Source organism: Periophthalmus magnuspinnatus, chromosome 22 (assembly GCF_009829125.3).
Source record: "Periophthalmus magnuspinnatus isolate fPerMag1 chromosome 22, fPerMag1.2.pri, whole genome shotgun sequence".
Classification (NCBI taxonomy): Eukaryota; Metazoa; Chordata; class Actinopteri; order Gobiiformes; family Gobiidae; genus Periophthalmus; species Periophthalmus magnuspinnatus.
Genome location: NC_047147.1, coordinates 1,519,798 through 1,535,223, shown reverse-complemented (window position 1 = coordinate 1,535,223; position 15,426 = coordinate 1,519,798). Strand labels below are relative to the sequence as shown.

General features: G+C 48.6%; 1 protein-coding gene across 1 annotated transcript in view; it reads left to right on the top strand.

The window, feature by feature from the left end:
* shprh (SNF2 histone linker PHD RING helicase) overlaps positions 1-12,249 on the top strand; it is a 39,552-nt gene extending 27,303 nt beyond the window's left edge. The window contains 12 exon segments of the mRNA XM_033988336.2: positions 92-200; positions 202-318; positions 671-770; positions 773-810; positions 898-999; positions 4,411-4,482; positions 4,554-4,742; positions 5,558-5,650; positions 9,973-10,059; positions 10,426-10,604; positions 11,260-11,340; positions 11,462-12,249. Of these exon segments, the coding sequence (XP_033844227.2) occupies positions 92-200; positions 202-318; positions 671-770; positions 773-810; positions 898-999; positions 4,411-4,482; positions 4,554-4,742; positions 5,558-5,650; positions 9,973-10,059; positions 10,426-10,604; positions 11,260-11,340; positions 11,462-11,561 (1,267 nt within the window). The 3' untranslated portion in view covers positions 11,562-12,249.
* The last annotated feature ends 3,177 nt before the right edge of the window (positions 12,250-15,426 follow it).

The following is a 15,426-nucleotide window of genomic DNA, read 5'->3' as shown; positions in this document are numbered from 1 at the left end:
CAAAGATCTTTCCAGTCAAAGTAATATAAATCATAAGCCAAAGATATAATGGGACTTGTAAATAGGAGCCCTAGTAAATGTGTGATCCCAGTGTGAAGGGTCAGACGGCGATCTTTGAGGAGATGATCGAGGAGGAGGAGGGGCTGGTAGACGATCGTCTACCCACGACGAGCCGTGGTCTGTGGGCAACGAGTGAGACGGGAGCGCGCCCTCAAAGCCATCCTCGCTTACGCCAAGTCCCGACGCCTGGACCTGGGGCTGCTGGAGGAGGGCACCACTTTCATGGAGCTCTTTGAGAACTGGAAGAAAGAGTACAAGGTAGGAAGGTGGTGATGGGTCTGAGTGACAGGCAAATTAACCAATCAGAGAAACACATTTAGTCTATGTTGCGTTTGACCTGGCCCCTACTACTTTCTGTTTGAATACAGTCTGGGACCACATTAATAAAATAAACAAAAGCAACTGTTTATATGACATGTCTCATATTCTCTGAGGATCTAGACTCCACTTAAGCCAAATCTACTACCTAAGTGCAACACTTGAAATTGATTTTGATGCTAGTTCATAAAGTCGCCCACAGGTACAATAGACTTTGTGTTTGTGTAGCTGTCTGACAGGGTGCCATGCCTTTTGTTACATTTATGTTTTGTGCTTTTTAATTTCTTTGCAGGTGCTTCACGAGTACTTGGGGCGTCTTGAGGAACCATGGTCCGCAATCGATGAGCTGGGGATGGCCACAGAGAGGACTCAGAGTGAGACTCCCAGACGAGCCGAAACCCCAAACTACTGCACATCATAGAGCCTCATGAGGTCAGATAAATGTGTTTAACATGAATATTCACAGCTCTGTCAGTGTGGAAACAGATAGGACTATAATAACTATGACACTGTTCTCAGGTGGAGCAGAACCGAGTGAAGCTCCTGAACGACCAGGCCATGGCCAAATCTCAGCTCCAGAAGAAACTGGGACAGCAGCTGTACCTCAACAACCTCGAGAAGGTCGCCACCTTCTCAAGATAATTATTACTATTGTTATTTCTAATATCACATAGATTTGAATTATTTACGTTTATGGCTTCAAGTATTGGGACTATAGACTGTAGTGAGTTTTCTGGAGCTTTGGGAGTGACTGGACAGTTTAATCTGCCTTTTCTCTTATGAATATGCTGGATATTAGTACTTACCATTGAAAAGATGTATTTCGTTTATATCGCTATGGCAACTGTCCTATCCATCCATCCATCCATTTCTTCCGCTTATCCGGGGCCGGGTCGCTGGGGGCAGCAGTCTAAGCAGGGACTCCAGACTTCCCTCACCCCGGACACGTCCTCCAGCTCCTCCGGTGGGACCCCAAGGCGTTCCCAGGCCAGCCGAGAGACATAGTCCCTCCAGCGTGTCCTGGGTCTTCCCCGGGGCCTCCTCCCGGTGGGACATGCCCAGAACACCTCCCTAGGGAGGCGTCCAGGAGGCATCCTGAGCAGATGCCCGAGCCACCTCAGCTGGTTCCTCTCAACGTGTAGGAGCAGCGGCTCTACTCCGAGCTCCTCCCGTGTGACCGAGCTCCTCACCCTATCCCTAAGGGTGCGCCCGGCCACTCTGCTTGAGGAAGCCCATTTCAGCCGCTTGTATCCGCGATCTTGTCCTTTCGGTCATTACCCAAAGCTCATGACCATAGGTGAGGGTAGGGAACGTAGATTGACCGGTAAATCGAGAGCGTCGCCTTCCGGCTCAGCTCCTTCTTTACCACAACGGACCGATACAGCGACCGCATCACTGCAGACGCTGCACCGATCCGCCTGTCAATCTCACGCTCCATCCTTCCCTCACTCGTGAACAAGAACCCCGAGATACTTGAACTCCTCCACTTGGGGCAGAGACTCCACCACCCACCCGGAGAGAGCAAACCACCTTTTTCCGGTCGAGAACCATGGCCTCGGATTTGGAGGAGCTGATTCTCATCCCAGCCGCTTCACACTCGGCTGCAAACCGCCCCAGTGCCTGCTGCAGGTCCTGGCTCGAAGAAGCCATCAGGACAACATCATCTGCAAACAGCAGAGATGAAATCCTGTGGTTCCCAAACCAGGCCCCCTCCGGCCCCTGGCTGCGCCTAGAAATTCTGTCCATAAATATAATGAACAGAACCGGTGACAAAGGGCAGCCCTGGCGGAGTCCAACATGCACTGGGAACAGGTCTGACTTACTGCCGGCAATGCGAACACAGCTCCTGCTCCGGTCATACAGGGACCGGACAGCCCTTAGCAAAGAGCCCCGGACCCCATACTCCCAGAGCACCCCCCCAAAGGACACCACGAGGGACACAGTCGAATGCCTTCTCCAGATCCACAAAACACATGTGGACTGGTTGGGCATACTCCCATGAGCCCTCGAGGACCCGATGGAGAGTATAGAGCTGGTCCAGTGTTCCACGACCAGGACGAAAACCACACTGCTCCTCCTGAATCCGAGGTTCGACTATCGGTCGGATTCTCCTCTCCAGCACCCTGGAATAGACCTTACCGGAAGGCTGAGGAGTGTGATTCCCCTGTAATTGGAACACACCCTCCGGTCCCCCTTTTTATACAGAGGGACCACCACCCCGGTCTGCCATTCCACAGGTACTGTCCCTGACCGCCACGCGATGTTGCAGAGACGTGTCAGCCAAGACAGTCCCACAACATCCAGAGACTTGAGGTACTCAGGACGGATCTCATCCACCCCCGGAGCCTTGCCACCGAGGAGCTTGCCAACCACCTCAGTGACTTCAGCCAGGGTGATGGACGAGTCCGCCTCTGGGTCCCCAGTTTCTGCTTCCTCCTCGGAAGACGTGACAGTGGGATTGAGGAGATCCTCAAAGTATTCCTTCCACCGCCCGACAACCATCCCCAGTCGAGGTCAGCAGCCCTCCACCCGCACTGTAAACAGTGTTGGTGAAGCACTGCTTTCCCCTCCTGAGGCGTCGGACGGTTTGCCAGAATCTCTTTGAGGCCGTCCGATAGTCCTCCTCCATGGCCTCCCCGAACTCCTCCCAACCCCGAGTTTTTGCCTCTGTGACTGCCCGAGCCGCGGCACGCTTGGCCTGCCGGTACTCATCAGCTGCCTCGGGAGTCCACGAGCCAACAAGGCTCGATAGGACTCCTTCTTCAGCTTGACGGCATCCCTTACTTCCGGTGTCCACCACCGGGTTCGGGGATTGCCGCCACGACAAGCACCACAGACCTTACGACCACAGCTACGAGCAGCCGCATCAACAATAGAGGTGGAGAACATGGCCCACTCGGAGGTCCATGTCTCCAACCTCCCCCGGATCAGGGAGAAGCTCTCCCGGAGGTGGGAGTTGAAGACCCCCCTGACAGAGGGCTCCGCCAGACGTTCCCAGCAGACCCTCACAATGCGCTTGGGCCTGCCAGGTCTGTCCGGCTTCCTCCTCCGCCAGCGGATCCAACTCACCACCAGGTGGTGATCAGTTGACAGCTCAGCCCCTCTCTTCACCCCGAGTGTCCAAGACACGCGGTCGGAGGTCAGATGACACGACAACAAAGTCGATCATCGACCTCCGACCTAGAGTGTCCTGGTGCCATGTGCACCGATGGACACCCTTGTGCTCGAACATGGTGTTTGTTATGGACAAGCTGTGACTAGCACAGAAGTCCAATAACAAAAACACCGCTCGGGTTCAGATCGGGGAGGCCGTTCCTCCCAATCACGCCCCTCCAAGTGTCACTGTCGTACCCACATGGGCGTTGAAGTCCCCCAGGAGAACAACGGAGTCCCCGGTTGGTGCAACTGTCTAGTACCCCTCCCAGGGACTCCAAGAAGGCCGGGTACTCTACACTGCTGTTTGGCCCGTAGGCCGACACAACAGTGAGAGACCTGTCCCCGACCCGAAGGCGCAGGGACGCGACCCTCTCGTTCACCGGAGTGAACCCCAACACGCAGCGGTGCTGAGCTGTGGGGCAATGAGCAAGCCCACACCAGCTCGCCGCCGCTCCCCGCCGGGCAACGCCAGAGAAATGGAGAGTCCAACCCCTCTCAAGAAGTTGGGTTCCAGAGCCCAAGCTGTGCGTGGAGGTGAGGCCGACTATATCTAGCCGGTAACGCTCAACCTCCCGCACAAGCTCAGGCTCCTTCCCCCCCCAGCGAGGTGACATTCCATGTCCCCAGAGCTAGTCTCCATGTCCGGAGATCCGGTCGTCGAGGTCCCCGCCTTCGACTGCTACCCGGATCTCTCCGCACCCGCCCCTCATGACTCCTCCCGCAGGTGGTGGGTCCACGGGAGGCAACTGTCCTAATTTCTCATAATTCTAAAACCCATGGATTAACTAGAGCCTATTATTATTATTATTATTATTATTTTTGCATAGTTATATTTAAGTGTGTACACCTTTTTAATAAGTCTTTAAATGAATTCAGTCCCAGGACAAGTCAACAGGAGGCCTCAACCCAGAGCCTTGCCCCATCTGTGCCCGAGCACTGGGTCAAGAGGTCAGTGTTTTGGTGCATTTTGTATTCTTTTGCAGTTTATATTTATGATAACTGCCCCTCTCTCTCTTCAGTGGGCAGTGCTGACCTGTGGGCACTGCTTCTGTAACGAATGCATTGCCATCATGGTGGAGCAGTACAGTGTGGGTGCGAGAAACAGAGCCATCAAATGTGCCATCTGCAGACAGCCCACCTGCCACTCAGAGATCTCCTATGTGTTCACCGCCCAAGACAACAGCCTCGACCAGGAAGTGCCAGTCAGGGTGAGTGAGGGACAGGAGGGAAAACAGCTACACTTGGAGACACGTTTTGACATTTACATTCATTAAAACATTAAAACAAAATTTTATTTTTATTGTCTTAAAAACATGAAAAACAGGACTAGTTCATTTTAAACAGTTTGCAGTGGTCCAAATGGCTCTGGTGTTAAATTTTGGTCTAGCTTTGATCCTCATTTAGTCCTTGTTTTGGGTTTAGTGTTTAGATAAGACACTGGTAAAGTCTTGGTTTATTGACAGTATCTGAGTAGAATCAGATCAGAATCAGTAAATGTAAATGTATTGTTTTTATTATTATTTTTCTGTTGCTACTTATTGTTATGTCCACTCTTCTCTTCAGTGTCTTATTTATTTAATACAAAGATATTGTCCCTGTCGGTCTCTTGTTCAGTATCCTGTCTGTCCTCTTGTCTTTACTCACGGTGGAGGTTCCGTCCTCTTGTCTTAACTCACGGTGGAGGTTCCGTCCCCTTGTCTTTACTCACGGTGGAGGTTCCGTCCTCTGATCTTTACTCACGGTGGAGGTTCCGTCCTCTTGTCTTTACTCACGGTGGAGGTTCCGTCCCCTTGTCTTTACTCACGGTGGATGTTCTGTCCTCTGATCTTTACTCATGGCGGTGGTTCTGGCCTCTTGTCTTCACTCACGGCCGGGGTTCCGTCCTCTTGTCTTCACTCATGGCGTGGGTTCCGTCATCTTGTCTTCACTCACGGCAGGGGTGCAATCCTCTGTGTAAATGTCTATAGCAGTATTCTTACCCTCTGCTCTGACAGTTCATTATTAACCACAGTCTGTGTTAAAGGGGAGCCACTCGACTAAAGTCGAGGCCGTCATCCGAACTCTAAAGAAGATTCAGATGAGTGACACTGGGGCCAAGTGTCTCGTCTTCTCCACGGTGAGTCCAGTTAATTTTCTTCCATCTTATTGGCCTTATTCGGTCTGTCCTCTTTTATCTCAAAATACTCTTTGTGGGGGCACTGGGTTAAGCTGAATCTCATTCATTTCAATGGAGAATTTGGGAAAAGTTTTGCCTCTAAAATCTGATATAAAGTCAGTTTATGTGATACTGGTCATGTGTCCTCTTGGTATGGCTGAAAAAAAGTTTAAAGTTTAAACTCTGATAAAAGTTCATTTGTGTCATAAATAATGATGAGATTGGACTGGCAGAAGTCTTTATGGACTGATAATAATAAATACATAGTAAACAAAAACATGTTTATACCAAACTGGATCTCACATAAACAGACAGTTCACATTTCTGTAGGTATGTAAGATGCGGAAATGATCACTCTGTTAACAGCTCTAGCTAAAGCGGCTAACGCTAGCACCTCCATCCATCCATCCATTTTCTTCCGCTTATCCGGAGCCGGGTCGCGGGGGCAGCAGTCTAAGCAGGGACTCCCAGACTTCCCTCACCCCGGACACGTCCTCCAGCTCCTCCGGTGGGACCCCAAGGCGTTCCCAGGCCAGCCAAGAGACATAGTCCCTCCAGCGTGTCCTGGGTCTTCCCCGGGGCCTCCTCCCGGTGGGACATGCCCAGAACACCTCCCTAGGGAGGCGTCCAGGAGGCATCCTGAGCAGATGCCCGAGCCACCTCAACTGGTTCCTCTCAACGTGTAGGAGCAGCGGCTCTACTCCGAGCTCCTCCCGTGTGACCGAGCTCCTCACCCTATCCCTAAGGGTGCGCCCGGCCACTCTGCGGTGGAAGCCCATTTCAGCCGCTTGTATCCGCGACCTTGTCCTTTCGGTCATTACCCAGAGCTCATGACCATAGGTGAGGGTAGGAACGTAGATTGACCGGTAAATTGAGAGCTTTGCCTTTGGGCTCAGCTCCTTCTTCACCACAACGGACCGATACAGCGACCGCATCACTGCAGACGCTGCACCGATCCGCCTGTCAATCTCCCGCTCCATCCTTCCCTCACTTGTGAACAAGACCCCGAGATACTTGAACTCCTCCACTTGAGGCAGAGACTCACCACCCACCCGGAGAGGGCAAACCACCTTTTTCCGGTCGAGAACCATGGACCATGGCCTCGGATTTGGAGGAGCTGATTCTCATCCCAGCCGCTTCACACTCAGCTGCAAACCGCCCCAGTGCCTGTTGCAGGTCCTGGCTCGAAGAAGCCATCAGGACAACATCATCCGCAAACAGCAGAGATGAAATCCTGTGGTTCCCAAACCAGACCCCCTCCGGCCCCTGGCTGCGCCTAGAAATTCTGTCCATAAATATAATGAACAGAACCGGTGACAAAGGGCAGCCCTGGCGGAGTCCAACATGCACCGGGAACAGGTCTGACTTACTGCCGGCAATGCGAACACAACTCCTGCTCCAGTCATACAGGGACCAGACAGCCCTTAGCAAAGAGCCCCGGACCCCATACTCCCAGAGCACCCCCCAAAGGACACCACGAGAGACACGGTCGAATGCCTTCTCCAGATCCACAAAACACATGTGGACTGGTTGGGCATACTCCCATGAGCCCTCGAGGACCCGATGGAGAGTATTGAGCTGGTCCAGTGTTCCACGACCAGGACGAAAACCACACTGCTCCTCCTGAATCCGAGGTTCGACTATCGGTCGGATTCTCCTCTCCAGTACCCTGGAATAGACCTTACCGGGAAGGCTGAGGAGTGTGATTCCCCTGTAATTGGAACACACCCTCCGGTCCCCCTTCTTATACAGAGGGACCACCACCCCGGTCTGCCATTCCACAGGTACTGTCCCCGACCGCCACGCGATGTTGCAGAGACGTGTCAGCCAAGACAGCCCCACAACATCCAGAGACTTGAGGTACTCAGGACGGATCTCACCCACCCCCGGAGCCTTGCCACCGAGGAGCTTGCCAACCACCTCAGTGACTTCAGCCAGGGTGATGGACGAGTCCGCCTCTGGGTCCCCAGTTTCTGCTTCCTCCTCAGAAGACGTGACAATGGGATTGAGGAGATCCTCAAAGTATTCCTTCCACCGCCCGACAACATCCCCAGTCGAGGTCAGCAGCTCTCCACCCGCACTGTAAACAGTGTTGGTGAAGCACTGCTTCCCCCTTCTGAGGCGTCGGATGGTTTGCCAGAATCTCTTTGAGGCCGTCCTATAGTCCTCCTCCATGGCCTCCCCGAACTCCTCCCAACCCCGAGTTTTTGCCTCTGTGACTGCCCGAGCCGCGGCACGCTTGGCCCACTGGTACTCATCAGCTGCCTCAGGAGTCCCACGAGCCAACAAGGCTCGATAGGACTCCTTCTTCAGCTTGACGGCATCCCTTACTTCCGGTGTCCACCACCGGGTTCGGGGATTGCCGCCGCGACAAGCACCACAGACCTTACGACCACAGCTACGAGCAGCCGCATCAACAATAGAGGTGGAGAACATGGCCCACTCGGAGTCCATGTCTCTAACCTCCCCCGGGATCAGGGAGAAGCTCTCCCGGAGGTGGGAGTTGAAGACCCCCCTGACAGAGGGCTCCGCCAGATGTTCCCAGCAGACCCTCACAATGCGCTTGGGCCTGCCAGGTCTGTCCGGCTTCCTCCTCCGCCAGCGGATCCAACTCACCACCAGGTGGTGATCGGTTGACAGCTCAGCCCCTCTCTTCACCCGAGTGTCCAAGACACGCGGTCGGAGGTCAGATGACACGACAACAAAGCCGATCATCGACCTCCGACCTAGAGTGTCCTGGTGCCATGTGCACCGAACATGGTGTTTGTTATGGACAAACTGTGACTAGCACAGAAGTCCAATAACAAAACACTGCTCGGGTTCAGATCGGGGAGGCCGTTCCTCCCAATCATGCCCCTCCAAGTGTCACTGTCCTTACCCACATGGGCGTTGAAGTCCCCCAGGAGAACAACGGAGTCCCCGGTTGGTGCACTGTCTAGTACCCCTCCCAGGGACTCCAAGAAGGCCGGATACTCCGCACTGCTGCTTGGCCCGTAGGCGGACACAACAGTGAGAGACCTGTCCCCGACCCGAAGGCGCAGGGACGCGACCCTTTCGTTCACCGTAGTGAACCCCAACACGCAGCGGCTGAGCTGTGGGGCAATGAGCAAGCCCACACCAGCTCGCTGCCACTCCCCGCGGGCAACGCCAGAGAAATGGAGAGTCCAACCCCTCTCAAGAAGTTGGGTTCCAGAGCCCAAGCTGTGTGTGGAGGTGAGGCCGACTATATCTAGCCGGTAACGCTCAACCTCCCGCACAAGCTCAGGCTCCTTCCCCCCCAGCGAGGTGACATTCCATGTCCCCAGAGCTAGTCTCCATGTCCGGAGATCCGGTCGTCGAGGTCCCCGCCTTCGACTGCCACCCAGATCTCTCCGCACCCGCCCCTCATGGCTCCTCTCGCAGGTGGTGAGTCCACGGGAGGACGGCCCCACGTCGTTCCTTCGGGCTGGGCCCGGCCGGGCCCCGTGGGGAAAGACCCGGCCACCAGGCGCTCGCTGCCGAGCACCCACCCCAGGCCTGGCTCCAGGGTGGGGCCCCGGTAACGCCAGTCCGGGCGACGTAGCTTGCCTTGTTGTTTGTCTCTTCATGGGGGGCTTCTGAACCGCTCTTAGTCAGACCCGTCTCCCAGGACCTGTTTGCCATGGGTGACCCTACCAGGGGCATGAAGCCCCCGACAACATAGCTCCCAGGATCATTCGGGTGCTCAAACCCCTCCATCACGTTAAGGTGGCAGTTCGGGGAGGGGGCTAGCACCTTTACACCATTTTATTTAAGAGTGTTTTAATTTATAATCCGTCTGGTTCATTTAGTCATGTTGTGTCCAGTTAAAGACTTGTCTCTGTCTGCTGTTGTTTTTACGACACGCGCAATGCGTTGTGATCTGTACTAACCCCCAGTGACCAGTGCTGGACACTACTTTTCAAGGTGCATTGTGGGAAATTTTGAGTGCACTACTTTTTCACCAACCGAACATTCAGACACAACTAAAAGTCGTGTAACCGCTAAATGGTGCCCCTTGTAGGGTAGAGTGTGTACATTCATACACAGCCATAAACAGGTGGACTTTAGGCTGAAAGAGCAGGGCACCAGGATCATTACATCATATTTTTTGTTGATAACGTTGGCATAGTCCCAGTACATTTCATTACATTTTAGTGCATCAACATTTAAAGTCATGTTTATGTCAGAAATCTCCACTTTCAAACATCTTCATAATCTGGTTTATTTTTTTATTCTGAGGTTTAGTTTGTGATTTTTTTAAACTCCTTGGTTCTCGCCTACAGTGGCAGAGTGTGTTGGACATCATCGCCAAAGCCCTGTTTGATAACAACATGGAGTTCACACAGATCAATGGAACTCACAAGTTTCAGGTTTGTACATATTAGGTCATTTCTGCCTTTGTTTAAATACAAAATGCTCCACACTGCATCTTTAGCATTGGTGTAAATATGAAGAAATGACATTAGGCTTAAGGCATGGCTGTTTATGCAGATAGATAGATACAAACATGCATACATTCATACAGACATACAGTAAATTTCAGACTATTGAGTGCACCTGAATATAAGCCGCACCAGCTAAATTTGAAAAAAGAAAAAAAAACAATTTTGCACATATTAAAGCTGCACCTTTTTCATACATGCGTATGTACGTACATATGTTCACTGCAAAAACAACCCTGTATTTGACCCTCCATCCCTGTATGAGATTAAAGTGATTTATATATTTTCTTTTAGGAAAACCTGAGCTCATTCAAACACGATGCTCAGATAAACATTCTGCTCTTGCCTCTGCACACCGGCTCAAACGGCTTAAACATCATCGAAGCCACTCATGTGTTACTGGTGGAGCCCATCCTCAACCCAGCCATCGAGCTGCAGGCCATCGGCAGAGTGCACCGCATAGGACAGACCAAGTGAGGGCGCTGCAGTTTATTCATGTATCACTCATGTATTTGACCCAGAAACACTGGTGTATTTGACTTGTTTTTACACAGGTTAGATTATATATGGCAAATGCAGTGCACTGTACCTCTGAGCCACACAGCAGTTAAAGTAACACTGAAACTTTGTTCCAAGATAAAAAATATACCGGTACATACCTTCGAACATTCTCCATGGAGATAGATAAGTTTAATTCCATACTGTGGAATATTATAGCCAAATGAACATTTCCATGGAAACAAGCAGGAAGAAGCCCTCCTCCAGGCCAAAGAAGAGTCTGTGGAGGATGCAGGTTTTACAGTGCAATAAAAAGTGAGGCTTTAAGAGGCTGTACATGTTCCTAGAGCCTGTCTATGTCCCTAGAGGCTCTATATGTTCCTAGAACCTGTCCATGTCCCTAGAGGCTGTGCATGTCCCTGGAGGCTCTATATGTTCCTAGAGCCTGTCTGTGTCCCTAGAGGCCGTACGTGCCCCTCAATGCTGTATGTGTCCCTAGAGGCTGTATGTGTCACTGCCAAGTACAGGAACAGAGGCAGTACTAGAGAAAGTTCATCTCTACTAATCTGCCTGCTTGAATCATTAGTTATAAAGAATCATTTGAAGAATATATTTTCATTGTGGTTTTAGGCCCACATTCGTCCACAGATTCCTGATCAAATCCACAATAGAAGAGAGGATGCAGACGATGATGAAAACGGCTGAGAAAAGGTATTTCATTAAAAGGCAGATTTGGATCATTTGAAATCCTGGAGCTCACGTTTATGTTTGTATGTTTGTCTGTTTAAATGTCTGTCTGTTTGTTTGTATGTTTTTCTCTGCGTGTTCTCAGCCACAGCAGCAGCACCTCCATAAAGCACTCTGAGGCATCGGTCCTGACCGTGGCTGACCTAGCAGAGCTGTTCACAGAGGACAGTGGACCTCTGGAGTGAAACAGGACTTTTACTATGGACAAACCACTGCACAAATATCATCTACACAAGTTAAAGCTCCACTTTGTCACTTTTCTGGTGGCGTATGGCATTGAACTTCTCTATCTCTATGGAAACAAGCAGGTGGTGCGAAAGGCTAAGTTACCAGCCAGATCTATGGTGAGGTGTCCCCGCTCACAATAAGAATGCATGTTTTTCAAGGTATTTTGAGCAATAAAAACACCTCTAACTGAATAAAAGAAATATTGATAAGTTTAATGCCACACTGGGGGACATGTCCATGTACAGGCAAAATCCACTCCCTCTCTACAAATTGTAAACTAATACATTCCACCTTTTATATATGAAATGACATGGACAGAGTGGCAAAATCTCCTAGATGCCCTCCCATCCTCCTACATCCCTGTGTGTAAGATGCCCACCCATCCTCCTGTGTTTGTAAATTCAGGTGTATGAAACTATGTTAGTATTTTTGTATTTAATTTTAATGAAGGTTGTGGTTCTTTATCAAATGAAACACGTGTTCTTGTTAACTCAGTTTAAAGTTGTGAGGTTAAATAGTGACTTATTTTTAAACCAATTAAATAAAAAAAATGTTGTAAATTGTCATTCCATGTGCTTGTTGGGGGTGTGATGCTAACTGTGGCCACTGCCCAAAACCTGACTTATTTGAACTACAACTGGTGAGCTGATTTGTACTGTTAAACAAGTCCATTTCAAATAACATTACAGTCAAAAGACAGCTAGCATTAGTGTTAGCCAACAGTTTTTTCAGTTAGTCACTCTCACCTTTTTGTGTAAAGTCAAACTCCTAAATAGACCATGAATGATCGAATTGGCCACAGGCTCCTTAAAACGTGCTGTGAAAAATCACTTGGATTTTTAGAGTTTTAAAAAAATGTCAGTGTTTGCTAATATGTGTGTTGTGTCACCCTAGTAACTGCTCAACATTCCTCCATAGGCATACATGCAGTACACCCCCCCACCAGCATAATGTCACTGCAAAGTATCAGTGGAAAACTATTGATTCCATTGCATGATGTCATCAGGTGGTAATCTAGAAGTGTTTTTAAAGTCCATTCACATTGACCTGACTTATACTGGTGCTTAAACTGTGTTCACTGCACAGCTACGCGAAGCTACTGTTTTTAGCCTTATTTACACTGGTCTGTAAAAGCAAAGCAATAACATCTCCATGGAGACAAGCAGGTGACACCCTCACCAGAAAAGTTCGTCAGTGCGCATTTAAAGCATTTATGAAAACGTTTTAACCCCCATCTCTGTTGTTGTCATGGAGATTTATGTCTGCCATAACACCATGAAGGAACAAGAGGAAGAGCAAGAGACGAGAGGAAGAGGAGACGAGACAGAGGAGAGAAAGATGAGAGGAAGAAGACACGAGAAAGAAGAGATGAGAGGAAGAAGAGATGAGAGGAAGAGGAAATGAGAGGAGACTGTTGACCTTTAACAATACATTTACGATGTGTCACTTGTCAGTTAAAAGAAATGTGCAAAGCCAAACAAAATCACCCATCCACCACCAGCCCCTCCTACAAGTGGAAGGCTAATTGCCCTTCCTACAGGTGTAGCACTAACTGCCCCTCCCTCACTGAACACAGCCTGAAGAGGGGAGCAGCCTGAAGAGGGGAGCCAGCTGAGGACAACCACCGGTGTTCTAGTGTCTCTTCTTGTTGGCAGTTGTTGTTCTGTGCCACCTGCTTGACTCTGTGGAGATTGATACAATTAGGGCCATACTTTGTCATTTGCTCTACTGAAATGGTCCTGAAATGTTCCAGACCATAAACAATAAAAGTTACATTGTGCCCCTTTAAACCCTGATTTAGATCACAGTTAGTCCTGTTTCAGTACTTGTTAGCCCTGGTTTAACTTGGCCCTATTAAAGACCTGGTTTAGACCTGGTAAATTCCTACACTGATTAAACGTGGCTGTTTATTCTCTGCAGTCTTTGAAGTGTATACCTGGAAAACCAAATATCTCCGGAGGTGATACTACTTAACGTGAAAAGTTTGACAAGCATTTGTTTACCAATTTCTGACCTTGAAAAGCTTCTTGAGACTTGTCTAAAACTCAGTCCCCTGCTGAGGAGTCTTAATGTGCGATTACTTAACCTCACTCACTAAAAGGGAAGTACTCATAAAGGGACTGCGGCATTATTAAAAAATAAGACAATAAATCCTTCAACACCCAGATCTACATGGTAATGTTATACACGCTAAGGTAGATTTTTTTATTTTTATATATTTATTTTGCCTGCTGCATTTGACCCATCCTGCATAGCGCAGATTCTGGGGAGAGGACCCATGTTCAGATTTTGAGACAGAAGGAGTACCTGGTTGGAGAATATAGCAATTTCCCTTGATTGATTCTTGCATTTGTATAGCATGACTTTCAGTTTCCTGTTTATAGTCGCCATTTTGAGAACTTTTCACCATTCAAAAGAATTAATATTTGATTTTTGAATTGTTAATTGCTAAGAGAACGGTGCTAATTCATCACTGCTCAGAAACCCATGTGACTTACTGATGTCATGATTTACTCCGCAAAACCAGAAGGCTGCTTCAGGGAAGGTATCTGAGTGATTGCAAGGTGAGATATTGTATTGGGCAAGAGACCGTGGCAACAAACTACCTTCCTGTGAACATATGTGGACATATGTGTCCTGTGTGTTCTTGGACTTGCTGGATCTTGGAGCTGCAGCCCCTGTGGCCTCTGGGTAATTACTTCCACATTGGTCAGGTTTGTGGTTCTGGTTTGCGGCTCATAGTTGTATCAGAGTGTGTTTGAACATCATGAGGCTATAAACCTGTCACCTGCATAGCCCCACCATCAGTAAAGCTCATAGGGTTTAGTGTGGCCATGTTGACATCAAGATCCTCAATGTAGTGATGGGATCTTTAAGTGGAGGGTCTGCCTACTACTTAACTCCAATGAGAGATTATTGCTTTGAAAGTTTCAAAGTATGGCGTTAAACTTTGGACACATTTTTTTCAAGGTATTTTTGAGCCATAAAAACACCAAAGTAGCAGGTCTGACTCTCCACAGATTAGACCTGTAACTTGGCCTAGTGGTGTCTGCTTGTCTCCATGGAGATAGATAAGTTAATGTCAGATTGTGGAGAATTATATGCAAATAAATAACAATAATAATTGAGTACATAAAATAACATCAAAGTAAATATTCCCTTTATCAAATTCAAACTGCCCTGTGTTTGAGTTTTGTTTTAGTTTGCGCTGCTCTAGTGGCAACACAACTGCCAACTACCAAACTGTTTTAAAACAAAGACTAGAGTCCATTTCATGTTAGATTTTATACATTTTAGTTAAAATTTGTATATTAAAAATGTAAATGGAATAGTTTTAGCATTTTATAAAAACTACACTATGATTTACAGCCCTGATAGGTCACAAAGAAATTGCAAATAGTTTACTAAGAATGATTCAAGCTTGGTAAGGAATAGAATTAGACATTAGGGTAATATTTAAGTAGTTATTAAGCCTGGATCACTGGCTGCGGTTACATGCACACTCAAAATCAGATTATTATTAGATTTGCGGAGTTTTAAGATTATTAAAATATGTGATTTTTTATTTTTGCAGGTCATTTAAATAAATAAACTACTACTACATTATGAATTAAGTTTTTGTCAATGCTTCATAAACTCTATTTAAGGAGTAGCCATTATAAGGCGGTACCAAGTTTTCCGTTACTGTATGTATCTGATTTCCATTTTCCATATTTCATTTTTATTTAAATTATTTATACACGAATAGGCCAATGAGAGCACTCAGACTATTTTTCTGTATTTAACAGTGCCCTGTTAAAATACAGAAAAATACAACCATAA